This window comes from Triticum urartu, chromosome 7, assembly GCF_003073215.2.
Source record: "Triticum urartu cultivar G1812 chromosome 7, Tu2.1, whole genome shotgun sequence".
Classification (NCBI taxonomy): domain Eukaryota; kingdom Viridiplantae; phylum Streptophyta; class Magnoliopsida; order Poales; family Poaceae; genus Triticum; species Triticum urartu.
The window spans coordinates 17,264,536-17,290,414 of record NC_053028.1 but is presented as its reverse complement, the minus strand read 5'-3'; the positions used below and the strand labels follow the sequence as shown (position 1 = coordinate 17,290,414).

Here is a 25,879-nt window from a genome sequence, read left to right as displayed (position 1 = left end):
TGTATGGCTTGTCGATTCACTTTAAATTTTAAGGGTTGACCTCAACACTATGCTTTTTGTGGAAGTTATAGTTTGTAATCTTGTCCGCTGTTCAGCTAGATCATATCAACAATCTTTGAATCAAATACTTGTTCTTCATTACATTTAACGGTTTCTTGAAACGGTCTTGTGCTGCTGTATAGATTACTAGAGCATGACAGGACCGATAAAATTCCCTTTTATATGCCAAGGACTGAATTTGTTTTTTTTTAGGAAAACTTAACTGAATTTGTTGTCTTTGCTGCTAGGACCATCGGCCCATTAAGCCCTTTGTCCAAATTCTCTTGTTCAGTGGGCTGCGCTGACCCAGGCCTAGCATAAAAACCTGAAGGAAATATCTGAGGTAATGAAAACCCCACATGTTATTCAGCTTATCAGAGAGATTGATGGAAGACACAATGAAGATGCAATTGGCGAAGGTCGACACGCACCTCATTTCAGTTGTCAGGGGCTGCTACGTTCGCAAGGAGCATCGTCCTCCTGGCTGACATCGTACTATCTGGATTTATATCACTTTCTCCTTTATCCGATGGAATTTATTTATGTACCCCCCCCCCCCCCCCCCCAAAGAAAATTAGGCTTGGATTCTGATTAAAATATTAGACTTCAATTTTTATCTCAAAACATTTTGAACTTTGGCTCGCCACCGCCTCTCCAAAATGTATTAATCCTACATTTTGTTTATGAACTATCCAATACACGAGTTGGAATATGAATCTCTTTGGATTTCCAACTTTTTACTGTAAATGTAATTTTGTCTATACTTCATAGGAGGAAGAGAACAAACACAACATGTTCAGACAGTGTGTTCGCTGAACAGAGAAAAGGAGCAGACCAGCGATGCAACTGAAGACTGTCAAAGTATCGTTCAACAATATGCCAGAATGAGCTACCTATTACACAGCAACATAGTACTGCATCGAGGTGAATCTGATGCTACTAGTGGTATATTTTAGCTCCCTGCCCAAAGTAAAATCTTGCACAAGCAATTCTGATTATCCATTCCAAATAACATTGACAGTTTTTGTCTTCTTTACCATTGTACCAAAACTTCCAAACGACGAGCTTGTCCAGTGATAAAAGCCAAGGACATGCAGAAATACGTAGGATGAAATTAAGTGAACGCGATGTAGAAGCTTAGAACTCGTGTCACTGGAGAAGAGACAAGAAACAGGTAGTTCAAAGTATTACACATCATCTAGCCAATAATTAAACAACACAGCTCCTAACAAGCTTGACTACTGATTTAGAAGCTTGACTACTCCTAACAAGCTCTCAGCACTAATCTCCCAGGCTCTAGATACTGGTTTACCAAACTGCTACAAATGTTCTAAGTGCTAATGCTACGATGGCATCGCTGTAACGCCCCGAGACCGTTGTGCCAGGTGTCGTCTAGTTATTCGTTGTTGTTGCGTTGTCATTGCTTGTGTGTCATGCATTGCATATCATGTCATCATGTGCATTTCATTTGCATAAGTATTCGTCTCATGCGTCCAAGCTTTTTTCCCATTGTCCGTTTTGCTTTCCGGCGTTCCGTTCTTCTCCGGTGGTCATTTATACCTTTCTTTCATGTGTGGGGATTAAACATTTTCGTATTGGACCGAGACTTGCCAAGCGGCCTTGGTTTACTACCGGTAGACCGCCTGTCAAGTTTTGTACCATTTGGACTTCGTTTGATACTCCAACGGTTAACCGAGGGACCGAAAAGGCCTCGTTTGTGTTGCAGCCCAACACCCCTCCAATTTGGCCCAAAACCCACCTAAACCTGCTCCATCATCTCGGTCGTTCGATCACGATCGCGTGGCCGAAAACCGCACCTCTTTTGGACTCTCCTAACTCCCTCCACCTATAAATATGTGCAACCCTTCCAAATTCGTGGACGAAACCCTAAAAATTCCGTCCCTCGCGCCGTCGGACGCGTCCTCACCGCGCCCAGACATGTCCGACCACGCCCTCCACATCACTTCGGCCAACCAGAGGCCGCCACATCAGCATCGCCGCCCGCCCGAGCCAACCGCGGGGCGCCACGTCACCGCCGCCAGCGCCCCACTTCGCCGTCGCCGCCTGGGGCCTAGATCCGGCACGCCCCAGGGCCGAACCGGGCCGCGCCAGGCCCGCGCTCCGCCGCCCGTCCTCACGAGCGCCTCCACAGCCGCCGCCTCTTCGCCGCGGCACTCCGCCGCCGCCGACCGCCGCGCCTCCCCGTCTTCTCGCCGGAGCCCGCCGCCGCCGCCGCCTGCCTCCTTGCTCCGCCGCCATGCCGCGCGCTCCTCTCGCCGTAGCCGCGCCGCCAAGCCCGCTCCTCGCCGGTCGCCGCCGTACGCCGCAGCTCGTCGCCGGCGCTCTCCGACGTCGCCTCGCCGGCGCGACCTTGCCGGAGACCGCCCGCGCCGCCTCCTTCACTTGGCCGCCGGTGCAAGCCCCGGCCGCCGCCTCCACGGCGCCCCGCGCCGCCCGAAGCCCGAGACCGTGCCGGAGTTGACCTCCGCCACCGTCTTCCTCGCCTCCGGCCGTCTTCGTCGTCGCCGGACCCGACCCGCTTCGGATTTGGATCAAGTTGGATGAGATCCACCAGTCAGTTGAACCAAACGGCCCCGTCTAGATCTGGATCCCTCCGTCCCGCACCACTTCGTCCCGGTTTGACTTTTCCGGAGGTATAAAACCACTAAGTCCCCGAAATTTCTAGATTCATGTGCCCATGTTCATCGCATCGTAACTTTGCATCCACAGCTCCGATTCATGCATATAGCATATCAAAATGTTCATCTCAGAGAGTACATCATTTCATCTCATTGCATCATTTTCATTTGAGTTCATCTTGATGCCCGAAATGCTGTTAGAAGAGGGCTACTTGAGTTAATTGTCAGATCTGCTACTCCCTTAGAGATTTGTCATTTTTGCCATGATTAATGTGTACATGATATGCCCTGATGCTCTTCATATGTTTTGTTAAGGGTTTTGGCATCTTTCCAGAGGTGCAACCCATGTTTTTTTGTGATGTGTGTGGTGACTAGTGCAAGCTTGCAAAGTGAGGCACTTGGTAATTCTGTTTTCAGGGACTTAGCATTTCCACTAAGTCCTTGAGCTGTTTAGTTCATGATGTCATATGTTCGTGTTGTTTCCTAGTGATCCGTGCCTCTTTTGAGGATGATCAGTAAAGGAGTTTTGTTAATATTGTAGTTCTCTATCCATCCATGTCTTTGTTTGCAATTATGGAGCACCCTAGCTTGAATCAATCGAGCTCTACTTTTGCTTCGTTGTGAATCTGGGCAGATTGTCAACTTGTTTGCAATTTTACCGGTGATGTTGTAGTTGATCCGTGCATTCTATGCCATTGTTCTTGCCATGTCTAGCTTGAATTTTGTGCCTTCTTAATGGATGTATGCTTGTCTTGCCATGACTTGCACCGTAGTGAGTGCATCGAACTCGTAAACATGCCTACTTGAGTTATGTTTCAGCATGTGTCAGTTTTCACTAAGTCTGAAAACTGATTATGTTTTTGCTATGTTCGCGTGCTTGTTAGTATATTTTCTGATCCCTTTTGGCTCAAGGTCACTAAGGGACTTTCGTTAAGCTATTTGAGTAGCTCCATGACATGTCTTATTTTGCCATGTTTAGGTCCTGTAGCATGTTGTTTTGTTGCTCCGAAGAGTGCCACTTGCTCTGATATTCCAGACAAGTGTTAATTTCACTAAGTCTGAGATCTGTTTACCATATGCATTTTTGCCATGCTTGTTTGAACCTGTTAATGGATGAATTGGCCGTAGCTCAGTGCTACACTTTTGTTAAGCATCTTGAATGCATCCCTGCCATGTATTTTGTTGTCATATTTGGGTGCTGTAGCATGTTTATCTCATTGCATTTAGATGGTCACTCGCTGTAAATCGCAGACCGGTGTCATATTTGAATCGCTTGCCATTTCCAAACCGTAACTCCGATTCCAGTGATCTTTATATCGTTTTCAAGCGATTTCATCTCATCTTTCCAGTGGCACACTTGGTTTTCCAAGTTGAGGCTAGGTTCATTCATTCCTTTACAAATCATGCATATGCATCGCATACGCATCACGCATATCATACCATGTTCATGTGTTGGTTGTTTACTATGTTGTGTGCTTCTTTTCCGGTGTTTGATTCTTCAGGTTGGTTCCGATAATGTCGCGTTTGTGAGGACCCGTTCGACTACGTCCGTTTGTCTTCTTCATGGACTCGTTCTTCTTCCTTGCGGGATTTCAGGCAAGATGACCATACCCTCGAAATCATTTCTATCTTTGCTTGCTAGTTGCTCGCTCTTTTGCTATGCCTATGCTGCGATACCTACCACTTGCTTATCATGCCACCCATATTGTTGAACCAAGCCTCTAACCCACCTTGTCCTAGCAAACCGTTGATTGGCCATGTTACCGCTTTGCTCAGCCCCTCTTATAGTGTTGTTAGTTGCAGGTGAAGATTGAAGTTTGTTCCTTGTTGGAACATCGAGATGTCGTTCCTTGTTGGAACATTTGTTTACTTGTTGGGATATCACTATATATCTTATTTAATTAATGCATCTATATACTTGGTAAAGGGTGGAAGGCTCGGCCTTATGCCTGGTGTTTTGTTCCACTCTTGCCGCCCTAGTTTCCGTCATATCGGTGTTATGTTCCCGGATTTTGCGTTCCTCACGCGGTTGGGCTATAATGGGAACCCCTTGACAGTTCACCTTAAGTAAAGCTCTTCTAGCAATGCCCAACATTGGTTTTACCATTCGCCGCCTAGCCTTTTCTTTTTCCTTGGGGGTCGCGCGCCCAAGAGTCATCATTATTTTACCCCCCCGGGCCAGTGCTCCTCTAAGTGTTGGTCCAACTAAGCGATGTCCGGGGCTACCAGGGGCAACTCTAGGCTGGCCTACCCGACGTCTGGCTCATCTGAGTGTGCCCTGAGAAAGAGATATGTGCAGCTCCTATCGGGATTTGTCGGCACATTCGGGCGGTGTTGCTGGTTTAGTTTTACCCTGTCGAAATGTCTTGTTGTACCGGGATACCGAGTCTGATCGGAATGTCTCAGGAGGAGGTCTATTCCTTCGTTGACCGTGAGAGCTTGTCATGGGCTAAGTTGGGACACCCCTGCAGGGATTTGAACTTTCGAAAGTCGTGCCCGCGGTTATGGGCAGATGGGAATTTGTTAACGTCCGGTTGTAGAAAACCTAAACTTAACCTTAATTAAAATGAATCAACCGCGTGTGTAACCGTGATGGTCTCTTTCCGGCGGTGTCCGGGAAGTGAACACGGTTGTTGGAGTTATGTTTGAGGTAGGTTGTTTAGGATCACTTCTTGATCATACTTTCTCGACCGTGCTTTGCCTTCTCTTCTCGCTCTCTTTTGCGAACAGGTTAGCCACCATATATGCTAGTCGCTTGCTGCAGCTCCACCTCATACCTTTACCTTACCCATAAGCTTAAATAGTCTTGATCGCGAGGGTGCAAGATTGCTGAGTCCCTGTGGCTCACAGATACTTCCAAAACCAGTTTGCAGGTGCCGACGAGACCGTGCAGATGATGCAACCAAGCTCAGGAGGAGCTCGATGAAGATCTTGTTCTTTATGTTGTTTTTCGTTCTAGTCGATCAGTAGTGGAGCCTAGTTGGGTTCAATCGGGATCCTTTGTTGCATTTGGGGTTCTTCTTTTATTTTGGTTCCGTAGTCGGACCTTGAGTGTATTTGGATGATGTAATGCTTTATTCATGTAATTGTGTGAAGTGGCGATTGTAAGCCAACTATTGTATCTTTCTCTTATGTATTACATGGGTTGTGTGAAGATTACCTCACTTGCGACATTGCTTTCAATGCGGTTATGCCTCTAAGTCGTGCTTCGACACGTGGGAGATATAGCCGCATCGAGGGCGTGACAACCGCCCAAGTTGCAAAAGCCCCTACTCTGTGTTGTAGGGGGGGATTTTCATCAGGAGCTTGTGGAGCAGCAAGCCGTCGATGCACGCGATGGTCACTGCGCATCAGTGTAGAACATGCTTGGATACACCCAAAGGGGCTGCAGCTTGCCGGCCCGGGGCCGTCTTCTCTCGTACTCTACCTTGGGGCCGGTAGAAGGAGCCCGCTCATCACCCACTCCATGTACAATAAAAGAGCTACGTCCAGCATAGTACAGCCCAAGGTTGTCAGAATCCCGATTTTGAATCGGATCGGAGTTCTGATGGTAGGATCGCAAATCGTAGAATCTTCACTATCAGGATCGTAAAAACGTAGATTCTATGAACTAAAATCGTAGAATCAGAGGGGTTAGTTTGGATCGTAAAGTCGTAGAATCATATAACAGAATCGCGATTCTGACAACCTTGGTACAACCACTTGCTCCTCCCGCCCCATCTTTCCGGGCTCATGCAAGAAAACGGCTGGCTCCTCATATCACCCCCAACAAAGAGTGCCCAATTATCCAGCTGGTTTACCTCGACCCATTTTGTAGGATTGGTCGACATGTCAAGGTGGTGGGGTATACATTTTACTACTGAGCTGCCTGAGCTCACTGTCCAAAAACAGGAAACCATGAGAAGCATATCGCCGCAGACCACTAGCCATGGTTTCGTGTACGAGCTTGGGGGCTGGTCACCGACCCACTCAGTTGTTATCTCCTGCAGACCAAGCTGGGGGGACAGCTGCAAAGCGTAGATCTTATAACAATCATCCATGGCGATGAACTGACCATTGAATTCCACAATCTGTTCTATCGATTCATCAGAAAGCTGGAGTTCAGACCAAGAGTTACTTCCGACCGGCCAATCAAACAGGGAGATTGCAGTACTGACAAGGAGGTGTGAGTTGGGTGATGCAATGGGAGCCGTCAAAATGCCACTGAAGTAGAACTCCCTCCCAAACTCAAAATCACCGCTGAATGGGAGACGTGGGGGAGAAACCACGGCACCACTAAACACATCAACAACAAGACAATATCCTGCACGGCCGCAAATTAGTTGACCATACGAAATGCCAGCAAAATGCATCTCCTGGTAAATTTCTTGAGGAATCTGGCAGCGAAGGGCAATGTTCTTGTTGATTGGATCAATGACCTTACATGTACGTAGCTCGTGATGGCCATTGTTAGACGGGAGATCAGGAGCTTGAACACAGACATTGAATTGGACGAGGAGAGGTGGGAATCTGGTGCAGAAGGCAGATTTGTTTGGGTATGAGGAGAATGCAGCACGCCAAGAGCGGCATGTTGCCGCGAAGGCAAGAACATCACGGAAGGACCCTGACAGTGCAAGAATGGAGCTTAGCGGGCCATCTGGAAGGTCTGCCCAACCATGGAGCCCGAGCACAGCAGGTTGTGCGGATGCAGAGGCAATACGCAGTTTGCTATGGCTTTGCATTGTGCCAAACTCTCTGCAAAACACAATAAATTCAAAGAAACTAATTAGAAAGATGAGCCAACGAAGAAATGAAATAGAGAAAGATGAAAAGCCAGCTAAAACCATGCATATGCTATTTTCAGGTCCAATATATGCCATGTGTCAAAACTTGTTATGCTCCTGTGCACAAATACGTAATTCTGCTTGGTTATGCATATTAGTACAAATATGTAATTCTGCTTGGTTTTTTTGGATGATTATTGTTAAGAGGATTCAGGGGGTGAAGCCTCAAATTTCATGGGCTACACCGTCACTATTCTTATGCAGTAGAGAGCTGAAAATTAGCAGAAAACAGGCAGTTCCTCGGGCACAGTGAGCTGCCACAATCCAACTCATCAGTGGATTCTGATGCTCAAGACAGTAGAAGCCTAATAACACGCAGAAAATAGAAACTTGCTTTGACTGGTGCCTCCCTGCAGCCAAAACTTCTTCAGAGGACTCATACAGTCATACATCTTCAGAACATGAGACTTAAGAGTTAAGAGTGAAAAGGTCACTGTCGGGAACTCTAGTGACAACAATGTCCAATAGAAAGGGCAAACGCTCATTGCACTAAAATAGTTATGCGTGCTACATCCCGTCGTTTCGCGGGGCACATTGTACACGAAAGACTCTGCTTTTTGCTAAAAGAAATACAATACATCCTGACATGACATCATATCCTGCACTTGCGTGAATCTAACCCTGCCAACGGTGAAAGAAAAACGCACGGAGCACGCTATTTCTATCTACAGGCAAAAGTGCTAAGCAAGAGATAAATGCGTGATAAGAGATTAAATGAACAAAGTTAGAATGGAGCTATCTAGGGTTTAGACTATAGTGGATGGGGGGGGGAGCAGGCCTTACGGAGAGAGCGGGCGGTGGAGATCGGCCACGGCGATGCGTCTGCTGGCTGACGCCGGCAGCTTCCCCGGCGGCAGGCGGCGGCGGCGGCGGCTCGCCTTCGCTTCCGCTCCTGGGAAACCTCCGCCCACACTGGTAGCTCACAGTTCACCCGCTTACTTAAGTTGGGCCATCGGGATAGGCATGGTGGTGGGCTTCTCGATAGCTTCGGCTCAATTTTTCCGAAGTCAGCCCAGCACGAAACGGTGACCGCGGTGCTTCAGGGGAGTTCCTATACAGCGCTGCAGGCGCCCGTTAACGATCAGGCGCCTGCAGCGCTGCTAGCATAGGCCGGCCCACTAGCCTGCTGGCCCAAAATTTTAATTTTTTTTACGAAAATAAAAATATGAAATGAAGAAAGGTTTACAGATTTAAAGAAAAAAAGTTCATCCATTTGAAAAAAATACGTTCATATCTTTAAAAAAGGTTCATAAATTTTGAAAAAGTTCATCAATTTGAAAAAAAGTTCATCCAAATTGAAAAAAGTTCATCCAATTTAGCAAAAGTTCATTAAATTTGAAAAAAGTTCATAGAAATTGAAAAAAAGTTCATGTATTTTTAGAAAATGTGCATGGAACTGAAAAAAACTGCATAAATCAAAAAAGTTCATCCATTTTCAAGACAAATGTTCATTAATTTTTAAAAAGTTCATCAATATTCAAAAAAGTTCATCAATCTCAAAAAAGTTCACAGAATTTTCAAAAAAAAATCGTCAAACGGCGCCTAGATGGGCCGGCCCGTTTACGGACGCCACATGCGCCAGTTAACAAAATGCACGTTAACTGGCGCCTATGGTGCCAAATAGGAAATGCCGTGCTTCAGCTTGAGCCATCGGCTGATCATCTTTCTTTTCTTCCTCTCCCTATTGAAATTCATTGGAACGAAGAGCAGGACTAACATCCTTCTGAGTGGGAACTACCGAAGGTGAGACCGGGGCTATTTCCATTTGAGGAGCACTCTGCTCCCCCTCAATCTGTTCTTCCTCCTTCGCAATAGATTTGGAGGGCACGACGGGCTCGTTCCTCAGTGGAGACAGAATAGCCTTCTCAATTTCGATTTCTTCATCAACTTGTTCTTCGGGAGCCTTTTGCTCAGGTTGTGCATTTCCTTCAACTGGTACATCCAGAAAGACTTCAAAGTCTTCAACTCTGGCTTCACGGGCCCCTGTCCCAGGTATGATAACACTAGGGTCACCAGGGGTGGGCTGAGAGCACGTCACTTGGTGCGCTCTCAGCAGCTGCTACGTGTCATGCTCTGGGCGCTCCATTCATTTTTTCGTACATGTTTTCGGCTTTTTATATGGTTTTTTCCCGGGGTTTTCCGGCTTTTTAGTTTTTCACCTATCTTTCTTAGTTTTTGGACAAAATAAAAAAATTGCACAAAAAAACGTGTTTTCTTTTTCTTTTCTTGTGCTTCAACGAGAGGCACGGATTTTCTCCATGCCTCTCGGAAGCGAAAACAAACGCGTTTTATTTTCTTTTTTACTTCTGCGATAGGCACAGTCGTGCCTCTTAGAAACGAAAAAAACGCATTTTATTTTCTTTTTTACTTCTGCGATAGGCACAGTCGTGCCTCTTAGAAACGAAAAAAACGCGTTTTTTTACTTCCGCGAGAGGCATGGTCATGCCTGCCAGAGACACACAAAAATGTGTTTTTTTCTTCGACGAGAGGCATGGATTTGCTTCTTGTGGAGGCACAGATTTCCTTCCGTGAGAGGCACAATCGGGCTCTTTCGGAAAGGAAAAATAGTGCTCCCGGTTCTTTTTGTTTGGTTTTTTCGTATGGATTTTTCATGAAAAGTTCGTCAAAACATATCAACATGCCATTTAGTTCTGAAGATCTTGACGCGAGGAACCCAACGGTAAAAACGGTTCGAGATTTGGACGAACGGTTTAAAAGATAAAATATTTTAAATAAACGGATCTAGAAAAAAATGGAAAACTTATAGATTGCAGCAAGTGGCGCAACCTGAGGAGGTGGGAGTGACCTTTGCCAAGAGTGCTCCTTGATTAATAACTTCGTCCCCTTAGCTAGCGCCGACGAATCGGGCGCCCGTTACAATACCATTTGCAAACGTGCCAGCCACGCCAACTTCATGTGCTTAATTCCATCGCTTCTTTATCTTCTAATTTTTTTCCTTTTTATTTTCTTTTCTCTTTTTTCTTCTTCCGTGTTTCATGAACTTTTTTCAGATACTTTGACATTTTTTCAAAATTGATAAACCTTTTTTTCAATTTGATATACTTCTTTTGAACTTCGATAAAGTTTTTTAAAATGCACAAACTTTTTTTTAATATTGGTTAACTTTTTAAAAAATTGAAGATTTTTTCCGAATTTGGTGATTCTTTTTTTTTTCTGAATTTGATGACCTTTTTTTTAATTTATGAACTTTTTTCAAATTTGATGAACTATTTTCCAATTTGATGAAATATTGTCAAAATTGATGAATTTTTTCTTCAAAATTGTGAACTTTTTCAAAATCAGTTAATTATTTTTTAAAGTGAATTTACTTTTGTCTAAATCAATGAACTTTTTTGAATATTGATGAACTATTTTTCAATATTGAAGAATTTTGTTTCAAAATTGATGAACTCTTCTTAAAAAAGATGAACTTTTTCTCTTTTTCATAAAAATTTTTCAAAATTGATGAACCTTTTACGTTTGCGAAGTTTTCTTCAAAAATGATGACTTTTCCTCATAATCGACGAACTTTTTTTAAGTTTCTAAACTTTTCTTCAAAAACGATGAACTTTGTCTCAAAATCGATGAACTTTCTCAAATTTACGATTTTTTAAAATAAATAAAAGATCTAAGTGATAAACAGGGGCGGAGCCAGCTATATGGCAAGGTTTGGCGGCCGCCATACAAAAATTTGGCAAAAATACTATGTATATATACTATATATGTCTTTGTTCTGTTTTCGGTTTGTGCTATACCATCTAGGGAGAGTTGGGGATCCATCCTGCTTTGATTTTTTTTTCTATTTGCAATGTGTGTATCTGCAACTAGCTGCTGGAAATTGCATACGCCGCCATGGATGAATGCTCGTGCTTTATCTTCTGTTGTGGGACTAGGGAGGAAGAAGACAGAAGCAAACTGTTATTTGGGCCTTGGGCCTGATATATTGAAAAGGATAAGTTGCGGTGGGTTGGAGATTGTGAGCTTGTGACCCAGCCACTTACATGTGCAGATTTCATATAGACTTGCAACTTATGTGCTTATGTGACCATATGGGCCCATGAATATACATACAAGGTTAGATCTGATCATTACCAACTTCGAGTTGAAGCGGAAGAAGAGTTCGTGTAGATCATTCTTAAAGTCCCTTGAATCGTCCCATGAACGGTCCCTCGAACAAAGATCGAAAGCACAATCTCTCTAAGGATTGCACAGATACGGGATTGATGATCTGGCAGCACTTCACCATCTAGAGCTAGGCTTCACCGAATAAACAAAGGGAGGAGCAGCCTTGTGTCGTCTCACGGTTTTGTGGAGAACTAGAGAACTAGAGAGAGGTGGCACCCCGGAGTTGCAAGAGAAACTTGTGTCTCAGTAGGGGCGCCCCTTGAATATATATATATATAGGTGTAGGAGGGGGTTGGCCGACTTGGAGGAGTGCAATCACTCCCTTGTAGCACCGGCCAAGGAGGAGGACTCCTCCAACTCCTAGCCGCACCCCCTTAGCTTGGGGTCAAGGCTAAGGGGGCGCCACCCTTATTAGGCCTTTAGGCCCATGTGGCTGCCCCCTAATAGGCTTTAACTTATTTGGGTAGTGCATGGCGCCTAGAATAATCCCAAGGCGCTGTCGATAAATATCGGAACCCTCCTGTATTATTATTAAGTCCTCCAGAACTTTGCCTCCTTCCGGTTTTACCCGGTTTTCTCTGAAATGCTTTCGGTTTCCCCAAAACACTTTCAATCTCTCTCAAAACAATTTCTATTATCTCCGAAACCTTTTTCAGTGATATTTTCTTATACTCCTACCTCCAATAGAACTCAACAGATCATAACCCTTAAGCATGTGACCTTGCAGGTTCGGTGAAATATAAATATGAACGAAAACACGTTTCGTTCAATGATCAATAGCAGAACCATGTGGACACCCATGTTAACCCCTATACTCACATGAATGGTTATCGAGTGAACCTGTGGTTACGTATGCTATTATTTTTGCTTCGTGATACCTTACAAAACCCGACATGAGATATATCGGCATCCCATGAATCAAACATATGATCATTATGTCAGTCTCCTCGTTACCGGTTTTGTTATCCTTTCTTTTATCGTGCTCTGGCCGTGAGCAAGTTACAATATGTCTGGCTGGACTATGATGGGTGTTGTCACACTGAGAGGGCCCTAAGAATATCTCTCCATCGTCGGAGGAGCAAATTCCAGTCTTAAGCTATCTAGTCCCATGATTCGTTTTCGATGAACCTGTAAGTTGTCGTTATGATCACTCTATTATGGTTGACATTAGAATAACCCCAAAGTGCATCGTCTAGTATGAAGTGACTCAATACTCTCATGGTCTAAGGAATTGTTCATACATTAACATCTCGTTTTCACATCATGCCCTCAATGTTGTCGGCATCATTGTTACACTTAACTAATACCTATGATCAGGAAAACATAATCATCATGCAATACTTGAGCTAGTCCTAGAGGCAAAACTAGAACCTATTTTACAGTTTATAATTTTACACATGCATATGAGTTTTCCATTGAGCCTCTTATAATTCTCTATGGGCATAGAAGTATTTTTTGCACTTTTAAACTAGTCTATTGGAAATAAAAATGGATATGAAATTATACTAGAGTGTTTCTTATGCAGGGAAATTGGTATGGTTCTTATGTGCACTAGTAGCATCTCAAAGCAGCAGTGACACATAACTATAAGCATATATATGTGTAGTGATAAATCAAACATTCATACCAAATCATAACATAGGTTGGGAACATGTTATATAGGCAGTACACCTATAATTCGACTAGACAAACTAATATTACATCCATAAATTCCTCCAGGCCCATGTACATGAAAAGACATTAAGTCAACGTTCGCACATCACCACTAGTGAATTACACCACAACATAATATCAAAACATTAAACTTTATGCAACCTTACATGGTCACTAATAATAGAGTTTCTCCTAGGTCCTCAAAACATAATGGATTACTCATAGTACATCATAACAAACATGATCAGCGGGGTAGTGATATGGATAACAACCTTAACATATAATTATTTAACTAAGAAATCTCAAAGCATAAATTACTAAGAAGCAATTAACACCATGAAATGATCACAATAACTAATCTATAACAATTGTTCATAAATTGAAATGAGTTGGAGATGAAGATGGTGTTGTCGATGTATATGGTGAAGATGGTGTGGATGAAGATGATCCATGCGATGCCTTCATCACCAGTGATGACGATGACTTTGAATTTCCCTGTTTGGAGGTGTTGAATCTTGGCAGAATCAGCCCTCCGACGGAGGAAAAGTGCTCCATGTTCTGCCTTGGCGGCCAAAAAAATCTAGATAATTAGGCTAGGGGTTTCTCCCGGGTATAAGACCAGGGCCGTCAAAGTGGGGACTAGGGGGTCCATGTGGGTTCCACACGGCCAAGTGATGTGACCTAGGACCTAGGCATGTTTGGTAGGTGTGTTGGGCCCACAAGCCACCCCTAGGCCTCGACCTTGCCCACTGGCTCTATGTTCATGCATATGGACTTCATATTTTTATGGATCCGAGGAAAAAATATTTTCTTCATTCAGCCTTCTTTTGGTCCTTTCTGACAGCTTTCCAGAATTCCCCATCCTTGTTGCAAAATTCAAAATTGAAGGTAAAAGGGTATACGAATTAAGACATAATGTGCAAACTATGGCTACACTTGAGAAATGCATGATACTAGGAAATAGTGATGTAAAATGGACGTATTAGGGACCCAAGGAGCTTAAGAAGGGTTCTACATGTTCTAAATACAATGAGTGCTACATGTGAGATTTTCACATGGCTAAAAACAAATTTGCACTCAAAGTTGCGCTGAGTAGGTTGGTCAATTTTGTAACTTAAAACTGCTCCAACCTCCATGCTATAACCTTGGTACTAGGTATTTCAAAATTTGGCCCTGAAAAGCCAGATGGATGGATTCACTCATTTTCTAGTAAAGGCAAAGAGGCCCAAAGCAAGTTGCATTCTCTGATGACATATTATGGACTAAATGACCACTTCTACATTTCTCAAAAAAATACCACTTCCCCACGGCATGGTTCTTAGTTGAGGATTTGGATGTAACCAATGTGATCTTACATGATTTAATGTATTAATTAAATGTTTTAATTGTAATAAATGGGAGCACTAAAGTATTTTGATGCAATTATCAATCAAAAGTAATTGACCAATATTATGTTATGCTTTATAATAAAATGGCGTTGATTCTTCAATGCTCTTGGGTAAGGATATGGATGTACTCAGATAGAAATAATTTAATGGTATTAATTTTATAATTTGTTTGGACGTGTGTTAGTGGTTCTAAAAAGGATGTGAATACACACATATAGCAACAATATATACATTAGCGGTTCCAAAGAATTATGTTAAGGTACTCATATATGAATATATGGCTAGCAGTCAATACCGTACAAAACTAGTATGCTTAAAGATTATCTATGTCAACTCTTACTAAAGATTACAAGGTCAAATTCTAGTCAAATAGCAATTCTTCTATATCAATTTCTAATAAATTTGGATGTAAGGATAATGATGAACTTTAACTATCGTCCATGTATTGCAAAAAGTATAATTGACACCAATGTTTCTTGTACACTATTCTACAAATCTCTCTGGCAAGTGGTCCCAACATGCCGATACAAACATGGAACCTGGACAATTTTTAGGGTCCTTGGGGTGATAATTCTATATAAGGGGAGCACATCTCCGCATATCTCCCACTAACATGTCGTTAGCCAATGGTTTTGGTAAATCTCTAACATTTTGTAGATTCTTGTTGCTCCTGTTTATAGTAGTAAGTTTCATTTTCTTCATGGGATTTAGTATGCCAAGGAGGGAGAGGCGGTCAGGTGTCACATACATCCATGATGACAAAGAGCGTGATGGCTCCTTCTTCAAGAGGCGCAATGGTTTGTTCAAGAGCGCTGCTAACCTCAATGCCCTCACCAGTGCTAGGGTTGTTGTCATCCTAGAGGCGAGCAATGGTGTTATGCTCCTTCAGACAAACCACCTACAATGGATTTCTTGGGATGGATGCTTACTTGGGCTATGATGGTACTAAGTAGACATTCTTCTGTGGGAAATGGTGAATGTGTTTATGCGCAACAGGAATCTTTTTCCAGCGAGCAAGATGTTGATGCTTGGGCGCAATCTGAAGGACTTAGTTAGAAGCTAGTTAGACTTACATTTTAGTTCTATATCGGAATGAAAGCTAGTTACATTACCACCTAGAAAATTGTTACCATTTGGACAATTTACTAAGCCCCTTCCAGGCAATAATATACATGTTCAGTGTTGTAGGTCTTGGAACATGAAAGATTTTTTTTCTATGTGCCTCTTCATATTTTCATTATAATCAAATATTTTATTTCTTTTTGAGATGTTATGTATCTTACGGGTGAAGGAAGAGGAAACCTAGATTTATAATACCACCCCTCTTAGCATATTTTGATCCATACATTAGTAATTAACAGAAAACCAGAGCTATGCGGAGTAAGTAAACTAAAAGATAGCACAAGTTCAGATTTCCACTCAAGCGACAAGCATCAATTGCTTTAATTTCATAAGACTATGAAAAATAAGAACAACTCAATATGAGATTCATTTGAAATCATGGTAAATCAATGTTTTATTAATACATGCCAATGCTTTATTGTCGTTAAATTAAAACCATAGTATACCTGCGAGGAGATGGCGGCCACCTAATTCTCCATTTCAGTTTCAGTAGCAGGAAACAACAAATTTATGAAATGAATCTACTGTTGCCTTCGTTGGTTTTTATCCTTGAATAAAAAGTGATTTCTTTGTAATGATATTGCTCATCTAATTAATGAATTAGACCCTCGGCAGATTGCACTATGCAATTGTTCTAATCTTCTCACCGTTGAAAGAGCATGGTGCCCCAATGTTTGGTTTCGTTAATTGATGACAATCTCTATGGACTAATGGTTGCTTTGAGTTATATTTGAAAAGGTTATCCATAGGCAATGCTTGAAGACCATATGTTGGTTTCAAGGTTGAAAGAAGAATATTATTTGTTGACCAAGGTGTTATTCATGGAGTTATACAAATATTGGTCATGTGAGAGTTGAGTCTATTGCAAGCATGTCTTGAAAAACAAGATTATGTGAACATTCATGTTTCCTTCAATACACCATCTTTATGAAGAGAGAAGATAAGATACAAGGTTGATCAACACTAAGTACAAAGAATGGATTCAAGTTGATGAACACACAAAGCGTAAAGATGTACTGAGTCAGATCAAGTGATCTCACGGTATGGTAAGAATTGTCCATTATGCTTTATGTAACCCATGATCTCTTTGTGTGGTGTTTCTATGTGGGGCTAGTTTTTTTCATGGGCTTACATCAAGAGGAAGATATCAGATAACCCATGGAGGATGACATCATGTGGTGATCGTCATCAATGTTGTGTTGTGCAAGCATCACAAAGAGATCACATGCTTGAAGCTTGCCATCCATTCTAGTGATAATGGACTTGTGAAGATGTGCCAAAGAGAGGATCACCCATAGTGGAGTATGGGGGAGCAATATATTAGTCTTCATCGTGCCAGCGCAATCAGAAAGGTGGTCCAATGTGAGGAGGACGAGATCATCATCATCTAGCTCAAGTGGACTATGCGCAAGGCAAAGATTTGACCTTAATAGGTTTTCTGTTTTACTGATCTGATGGTGTTAGTTGGGAGACCGGGTTGAAGGATTGATTGACGTACTATCAAGGGGGCTCTCGAGTGAGTAGCTTGATCGTATCATTCATAGAGAGCTCAAACCATTGCTTCATTGGCATCATCTTTCTTGGTTCTTGTTTGGATTTTCTCTATGCGAGTTTTGGAGCTTGTGGTCATCTTCGTGACAAGTTCAAGTTCATCGAAAATGGATTTGATATGCATCATCTATTGTGTTTTCGATGTAGGAGTTTTTGCGAGTTCTTCACTCACGTAGATTTCACACCTCTATTGTGATTTGACAACTCTTGTTGTTAGCTTTCTATCAAGCTTGAGTTAATCAAAATCAAAGTTCATTTGCCGAAGGTATGCCTGTTTTGGTCTTAATTACTTGCATTCAACTGTTGTGCTTTGGTATTTTGGTAGAGGGCAAGCGTTCCGCTTGGGCTGAGTCTTCTATTGCCCCTCGACATTTCGCGGTAGTACCGCTTGCTACTGGTGGTAGTACCGCTTCTGCCGTACTTTCGGTGGTTGGTGCCGTGGCTACCTCTGGTTGTGTTTAGTCTTCTGTATGCCCTCTGCAAATTCGCGGTAGTACCGCTGCTTCCAACGGTAGTACCGCTTGATGCGGTTCTTCTGCTCTAGTGCCGCTTGAACTACTGCTGGTTTGTCTGTTAGCCTATTGACAATTAGCAGCAGTATGGCTTGCTGTAGCCGGTGGGACCGCCCCGGCAGAACTAGAATGCGAGTACCACTATGTTACTCCATGAGCCTCAGTGAAACTGCCGCTCTTAGCGGTAGTACCGCTTGAGCATGACCAGTGCATAATGGTTGTATTCTTGCCCCAACTATAAAAGGGGGTCTTCTTCACCATTGCTCCTAGCAACTTTGAGCAAGCTTTCTCTTGCATTATTGACCTCCAAAAGCTTTGCTTTATCTCTATCCCTCCCATGGTTCTTGCATCATTTTGAGGGAAAAGAGAGAGGATATCTAGATTCTATATCTACATTTCCACCAATCCATCTTACGTCTAAGTGAGGGGAACCCTTTGGATCTAAATCTTGGAGTTTTTTCGTGTTCTCCTTGTTCTTCCTCACATATTCCTCCATAGCTTTCGTTACTTTGTGGGATTTGAGAGATGTGGGACTTGAGCACTTAGTGTGTTCTTGCCATTGCATTAGTTGCATCGGTTTGAGTTCTCCACGGTGATACATGGAAGTGAAAGTCGAGAAGCTTACTAATACCTTTTGGGTATTTGGGTGTCCTAGATGATTGGTGGTGTCGCAAAGCTCAATCATTATTGTGTAAAGCTTCGGGAAAGCTTTGGGGTCTCTAATACGTCCATTTTATATCATGTTTTCCTACTACAATTTCTAATGTTTAGAGCTATATTTCACCTTTGATGCAATTCTAATGCCTTTTCTCTCTTAATTGCCAGTTATATCACAAGAGGAAGATTGCCGACAGCTGGAATTCTGGACCTGAAAAGAGCTACAATAGAGATAGCTATTCTCTTGAGCTCCAAATGACCTAAAATTTTCCAAAGATTTGTTTTGAAATAGATAAAAAATACTAGAAGCAAAATGCACTGGAGGGGACCCACTAGGGAGCTACAAGCTCAGGGGGCGCGTCCACCCCCTTGGGGCGCACCTGGTGAGCTTATGGGTCCCACAGAAGGCCATGGCCCATCGTCTCCTATATGAAGCCATTTTCCCTAGAAAAATAATCAAGAGAAGACTTTTGGAACGCAACGCCACCATCTCGAGGTGGAACCTGGGCAGGAGCACTTTTGCTCTCTGGCAGAGCTATTCCACCGAGGAAACTTCCCTCCGGAAGGGGGAAATCAAAGCCATCATCATCATCATCAAGGTTCCTTTCATCATGGGAGGACTCATCTCCGTCAACATCTTCACCAGCACCATCTCACCTCAAACCCTAGTTCATCTCTTGTATTCAATCTTTGTCTCAAACCTCAGAGTGGTACATGTGGGTTGCTAGTAGTGTTAATTACATCTTGTAGTTGGTTTACTTGGTGAAAGATCATATATTTAGATTGTTAATCATATATTATTCTCCTCTTAGCATGAACATGAATATGATGTGCGAGTAGTTTCTTTTATTCTTGAGGAAATGAGAGAAGTCTTTTTATAAGTAATTATGTGAAGTTGGTTTTCATTCAATATTTTGATGATGTGCTATGTTGTTCTTCCTCTAGTGGTGTCATGTGAATGTCGACTACATGACACATTATCATGTTTAAGCCTAGGGGAAGGCATTGTGCGATTAGTCAGTTGATGATGGGTTGCTAGAGTGATAGAAGCTTAAACCATAGTTTATGCGCTATTTCATAAGGGGTTGATTTGGATCCATATGTTTCATGCTATGGTTGGATTTATATAAATTCTTCTTTCGTAGTTGTGGATGCTTGCGAGAAGGGATAAGCATATCTAGATTATTTGTTAAATTAAGAATAACACCTTAGCACCGGTCCACCCACATAATAACTTATCAAAGTAGTGAACGTGAGTCAATGAATCGTGATGAAGTTAACTAGACGAGATTCCCATGTGTCCTCGAGAATGTTTTGCTCACTTTAAGAAGTACTTCTGGCTTGTCCTTTGCAATAAAAGGATTGGGGCACCTTGTTGCACCTTGTTACTATTGTTACTTGTTACAAATTATTTTGCTATCAAACTATCTGTCATAACCATTTGTCAGCACTTGCAGAGAATACCTTGCTGAAAACCGCTTATTGATTCCTTCTACTCCTCGTCGGGTTCGAAACTCTTACTTATCAAAAGGACTACGATTAATCCTTTATACTTGTGGGTCATCAGTCTCCAATTAAGTTGTGGAGATTGCCCCAAACAATTTGTACGGGTTCGGTGACCGCCACCAAGGGTTGCCATTTGTATGGGTTCGGTGACCGCCCCAAAGGGTCGCCATTTGTATGGGTTCGGTGACCGCCCCCAAGGGTCACCATTTGTATGGGTTCGGTGACCTCCCTCAAGGGTCCCTTAATGGAATCACAACACCTTGGATTGTGCAAGGGTCTGAGGAGAATATGGTGGCCCTAGTGGCGTTTTGGGGAGCATTGTGAGTCTACACCGCTCTAACGAAGATTAGAACCTGCAAGGGTGTGAACTTCGGGATACATCGTCGACTCTGCGTGCCTCGGTTATGTATTACCCAAGCCCTTTACTTATGCACTTACTTTGTGATATCCATGGTGATTCATGGTATATATCTTGCTATCACATAGTTTTCCTATCTTGCTTAGCATAAGTTGTTGGTGCACATAGTTGAGCCTAATATATTTAGGTTAATTTTCTGCTTGACAAATTAAATGCTAGTTTTATTCCGCATTTGTTGAAGCCTATAATGTAATTGTTTTTAAACTCGCCTATTCACCCCCCCCCCTCTAGGCGACATCCACGGCCTTTCAACTGACATGTAGGACTGATATTGATAGACTGTATGTTGTTCCCTACATTGGTGTATTGATGTGTGTACATTAACTTTGAGGTAGAGTACCAAGGTTGGGTGGTGAAGCAGGCAACAGTCGTCATCCCGTCAATTCGACCGCTTCCTCGCTGAAGTGAACAATCATGTGCCCTAGCTGCATAGGGTTGCAAACAGCGACGATGGCGCAGTAGTGTGCACAAGAAAAAAGAATTAACCAAGTGATTAGATGGTCGTTGTCCACGAGTCCATGATTCCTGATGCGAGTGAGCCTATGCCTAGCATGTTAGGTCATTGGTACAAGGCCCATTAGGCCTTGTACAATGCAATGTGCGCTTAAGGAGGTGCTTAGTAAGATAAATCAATTCACCTTATGAGTAATTTGGTATGCAAGCAGGAAAACAATTCATGATAACATCCTTTACTCGACTAATGGATTCCTTAACTCGTACTTATTGGAGTTGAATGTATTGCTGAGTTGAACTAGTGCAAGACCTCAACCGGTGACCAACTCAGAAAGGGTGAGGACGAGGCTACCTCCCCCCCTCTGATCGAAAGTAAAGATTAATGTTGACGCTGCTGTAGTTTGGTCGAGCAAGCAAGGGTTTTTTGGCTCCATATGACGTGATAGTGGATGAAATTACCTAGGCACATCAGTAATTGTTTTTAGAGGTGTCTCAGACCCGACCATACTATTAGGGAAAAGCCTAGCAGCAGCGCGGGTTTTAGGCCTATCAGTAGCGCGGGGCGATGCGCTACTGATAAGGCGCTACAGCTAACGTATAGCAGTAGCGTGCCTCCGCCCACGCTACTGCTAAATTGACTTAGTAGTAGCGACTTTCCGGAGGAGCGCTACTGGTAATTAGTAGTAGCGCTTCTCCCTGTCCGCGCTGCTACTATTATTTCGTATTTTATTTCTTTTTTATTTCATGTTGTATTCGTACACCTTTACACAAGTATTCATACAACAGGAATTTAGAAAAAAAATTTACATCATAATGAGTTATTACATCACGGGGTGAAAGAACCGTGGACTAGTTTCAAGTGGATGGACATCCACTTGAAACTAATCCGCGGTTCTTTCACCCAATGATATAATAAATATCATCATCATCATATCATTAACAACTTATCATCATAATACATCATTGTCATATAACACCTCCTCAAGATCATCGTTTTCATCAATGAGACATCACATAGCAAATTGGTCACTAGTCGTAATCACAAGTACTCCTCATCATCAACTCTAACACATTGTATCACATAATAAACATATTGTACCTCATAGGACCTACTACATTCTCTTAGGACCTACTATATTCTCTAAGGTAAAATATCAAAAAACAAGATAGCCCCTGACTCTCCATTATGGAGAATGGAGATTATCCTGTCTCCAATTCTTGCATTTCGCTTAATGTTACTTCCAAGAACCTCCTTGCGAATGTCCAAACATTTTTTCCATTCTTTGATTAGCATGTGTTCACTGGTTTTAGAAATCCGATATGCATAGGTGAGCTCCTTAGATTGACCTGGCTGTATGTTCAGAACTGCAAGGCGACCATTCTGATACATCAGATGAGGCACACAATCCGTCGGGATTTTCTGTTGAAAAACATAGTAATAACTTCGTAGTTAGCAATGATGTACTAGTTTTAGAAGTATGCAAAAGATGCACGGATGTCGTAATAGTAAAAAATCTTACCAGGGTATCTCCATAGAAGTTACCGTGGTTCAACACGTGCACTAGTGGCACGTATTCACCATAATTTGGAGGAGTTCGATAATAGGTATTGTAATTCTCAAGATAAGTACAATAAGCAATCAGATGACTTTTCTCCTTATAAGTTAATTCGGAGCCATCAGTGTAGTGGGTTTTGTCTACCATCTTCTGCACATTCTTTGAAGATTCAAAATAAGCTGTCAATGGAAATAAGCTGTCAACTATTTTGAAATAAACAATATAAATTAGTTAATAACTATGTTTGAGAAACTCACATTGCGGTAGAATCGCAAGCGTATCAACAAGGACCCAAATGTCCATATTGTCTTGCTTGATGTCAGGATCACCAAGATCCATGGTGACAATCATACCCTCATAAAAACCATACATTTTGCAAAGTGCTTCCTAATTTTGGCAACCAAAATGGGTTACGCTCTGAGAATTGTACAAATTTACTTCAAAATCGATATCATGATGGGTCCTTAGGTGTATTTTATTTGTTTGAAAATTTTCATGGTCTTCAAAACCCATCCTCTCCAAGACATAGCGTCTTGCATGGCATGGGATAAGCTAGTAGAATTGTAAAGGAAAATTAGATGTTGAAATAGTTGAAGTCATGCTTAATTATGAAAAAAAACACTTGTCGTTGTTGCGTACCGTTTCAACATCGAAGGTCTCCTCGAGCTTAGTGCGGAAGCGCCGATCTTCGTCCAGCTCAACGAACCTGTCGCACATACCTCGATCGTCGTGGCACCAGCTGCACTCCCCCGGGAGACTGCTGTCGTCCGAGTACGACATTTCCTATGTTCATAATTCAAAGATTAAACTTGTACAATTAAATATATGTACTAAAAAACCTAAATTAGATCATTATTTTTCGAGAAAATCCAGGCCACTCGATATTTCCTACATATTCTAGCACAAGTCATGCCAGAATTCACGGAAAAATCCGGCATGACCTTTGCTAAAAAGGACATATCGAGCGCCTGAAATTTGCCGGAACGGAAATTAATCAACACTCCGGCAAAACATAGGCCACTCGGAGGTGTAAACTGAACATGAACGACCACTTGGGCAACCACATATCCTATTTGAGCAACACAAGATATACATGGATATTTGGCTGGTCTCACCTCGATGTCGGAGGGGGTCGGTGACGGGGACGATGGCGGGGATGATGGAGGGGCTCCTTGATTTCTGCAAAAGCAAAAACCGTATAAGTTATCACTAATACATCCCGAATAATTGCTTAAACTAAAAAATAACAACAAATATGACATGTTCAACTAGTTTTATTAATTCAACTAGTTCTTACTAAATATAAACTTACTATAAATAGAAAAAAACTAGTTCTTTCTAAAAATAAAGTAGTTCAACTAGTTATATTAATTATCTTACTAAAAATACATTAGTTCTATTAATTCAACTAGTTCAACTAGTTTATTAATTTACTTACTAAACTAGTTCAACTACAACTAAAGTAGTTCAACTAGTTTATTAATTTACTTACTAATTATTTTAAACACTTACTAAAAACAGTAAAAATAAACTACATTATACAATAGTTAACTAGTACCATCACTACTACTAATTAACATCTACTACTGCTAAAAATCATTATCTATGAACCCTAAATCAACATCTACTACTACTAAAAAACATCTAGTACTAACTAAGCAGAGAGAACGAGGGTGGGGGAGGGGTGGGGGGCTTACAGAGAGGGGAGAGACGGTGGCGGGGAGGTGCTCGGCGACGGAGAGGTAGGGGCAGCGAGGGCGGGCTCGGGATCGGGAGGCGGCGACAGGGTTGGGGGAGGCGGCAGCGACGGTGAGGTCGAGAGCGACGGTGAGGTCGAGAGCGGAGGGGTGGGGGAGGCGGCGGCGACGGTGAGGTCGAGAGTGGCGGCGGGCGGCGGCGGTGAGGTTGACGGCGGCCTCGGGCGGCGGCGGTGAGGGCAAGCTCGGGCTTGGGCGGCGGCGACAGAGTAGGGGAACAGTGGGGGGGGAGGAGGACTTAGCGAAATTTTGAGCGGGCGGGTGGTTAAGTCGAACTAGCAGTAGCGCACTTCAGGAAACGCGCTATAGCTAAAGTAGCTATAGCACGTTTTTAGGAAAAACGCTACTGCTAAGTCTAAGCACGCATCAAAAATATACGTTGGTCATCATTGATCTTTTTGTGTAGAATCCAAATAGTCAACATATTTAAGGTGGTAAACACCTTGTTCGCTTAGTAGTATGGGACTAAACTAAATTAGGTGCAACACTTAGCAGCAGCGAGTTTTGCAGAAACACGCTGCTGCTAAGTACTTTAGCAGCAACGCGTCCAGGGAAGGGCGCTACTACTATATCTAGCCTGGGGGCAAATCCGTGGCAATTATAGTAGTAGCGCTTGTTTCACCTAGAGCGCTACTCACTAGTAGAAAAGGGGGCAAAGGTTCAGGCCAGAAAAGGCATTAATCCCGGTTTCGTTACGAACCGGGACTAATGTGAGCATTAGTCCCGGTTCGAGCGGCGAGGGCGTCGGAAAGACATTACTCTCGGTTCAAATGGGACCTTTAGTCCCGGTTTGAGACACAAACCGGTACTAAAGGGTGCGATGCCCATTAGTACCGGTTCGTGGCATGAACAGGTACTAAAGGTCTAACCTTTAGTACCGATTCGTGCGACGAACCGGTACTAATGGGGTTGAGACCTTTATTACCGGTTCGTGCCACGAACCGGTACTAATGGTTCAATTTTCAAATCCTACCCCCCCCCCCCCGTGTATCGCCTCTTCAGTTTTGTAAAAAGCAAAAGAAAATGATAAAAACTTCAAAAGTTGAAATCTTTCGAGATGTAGTTATATTACCACATCTACTAGTTAGGAAAATTTAAAAACTTAAATTTGGACATGTTTTGCAAAAAGTACCGGTTCGTGCCACGAACCGGTACTAATGGAGTTGAGACCTTTAGTACCGGTTCGTGCCGGTTCGTGCCACGAACTGGTACTAATGGAGTTGAGACCTTTAGTACCGGTTCGTGCCACGAACCGGAACTAATGGTGTCAGGTACTAATGGTGCAATTTTCAAATCCTACCCCCCCCCATGTATCGCCTTTTCAGTTTTGTAAAAAGCAAAAGAAAATGATAAAAACTTCAAAAGTTGAAATCCTTCGAGATGTAGTTATGTTACCACATCTACTAGTTAGGAAAATTTAAAAACTTAAATTTGGACATGTTTTGCAAAAAGTGCAGGGAAAACGTAAAACGGCTATAACTTTTGCATACGATGTCAGAAAAAAAACGTATAATATATCAAAATGTTCAGCACGAAAATCCGCAACCGATTTTGAGGAGGTTGCAGTACTGACAAGGAGGTGTGAGTTGGGTGATGCAATGGGGGCTGTCAAAATGCCACTGAAGTAGAACTCCCTCCCAAACTCAAAATCACTTCTGAATGGGAGACGTGTGGGAGAAA

At 42.7% G+C, this 25,879-nt stretch overlaps 1 protein-coding gene across 1 annotated transcript; it reads right to left on the bottom strand.

Annotated features, from left to right (window-relative positions):
* Positions 1 to 5,931: 5,931 nt before the first annotated feature.
* On the bottom strand, positions 5,932 to 7,403 carry LOC125525134. The gene is made up of 2 exons (XM_048690155.1): positions 6,380 to 7,403; positions 5,932 to 6,183 (listed from the first exon to the last, which is right to left on the bottom strand). Exons 1-2 carry the CDS (start codon positions 7,397 to 7,399, stop codon positions 6,019 to 6,021), a joined length of 1,185 nt encoding a protein of 394 aa, XP_048546112.1. The 5' UTR covers positions 7,400 to 7,403; the 3' UTR covers positions 5,932 to 6,018.
* Between the last annotated feature and the right edge of the window lie 18,476 nt (positions 7,404 to 25,879).

What these genes read in the sequence shown, in the direction of transcription:
- LOC125525134 (XM_048690155.1), bottom strand. Translation starts at nt 7,399, where the DNA reads ATGCAAAGCCATAGCAAACTGCGTATTGCCTCTGCATCCGCACAACCT. An exon ending in GATGGGGCGGGAGGAGCAAG is followed by an intron (nt 6,184 to 6,379) that starts TGGTTGTACCAA and finishes TCTGACAACCTT; the next exon opens with GGGCTGTACTATGCTGGACG.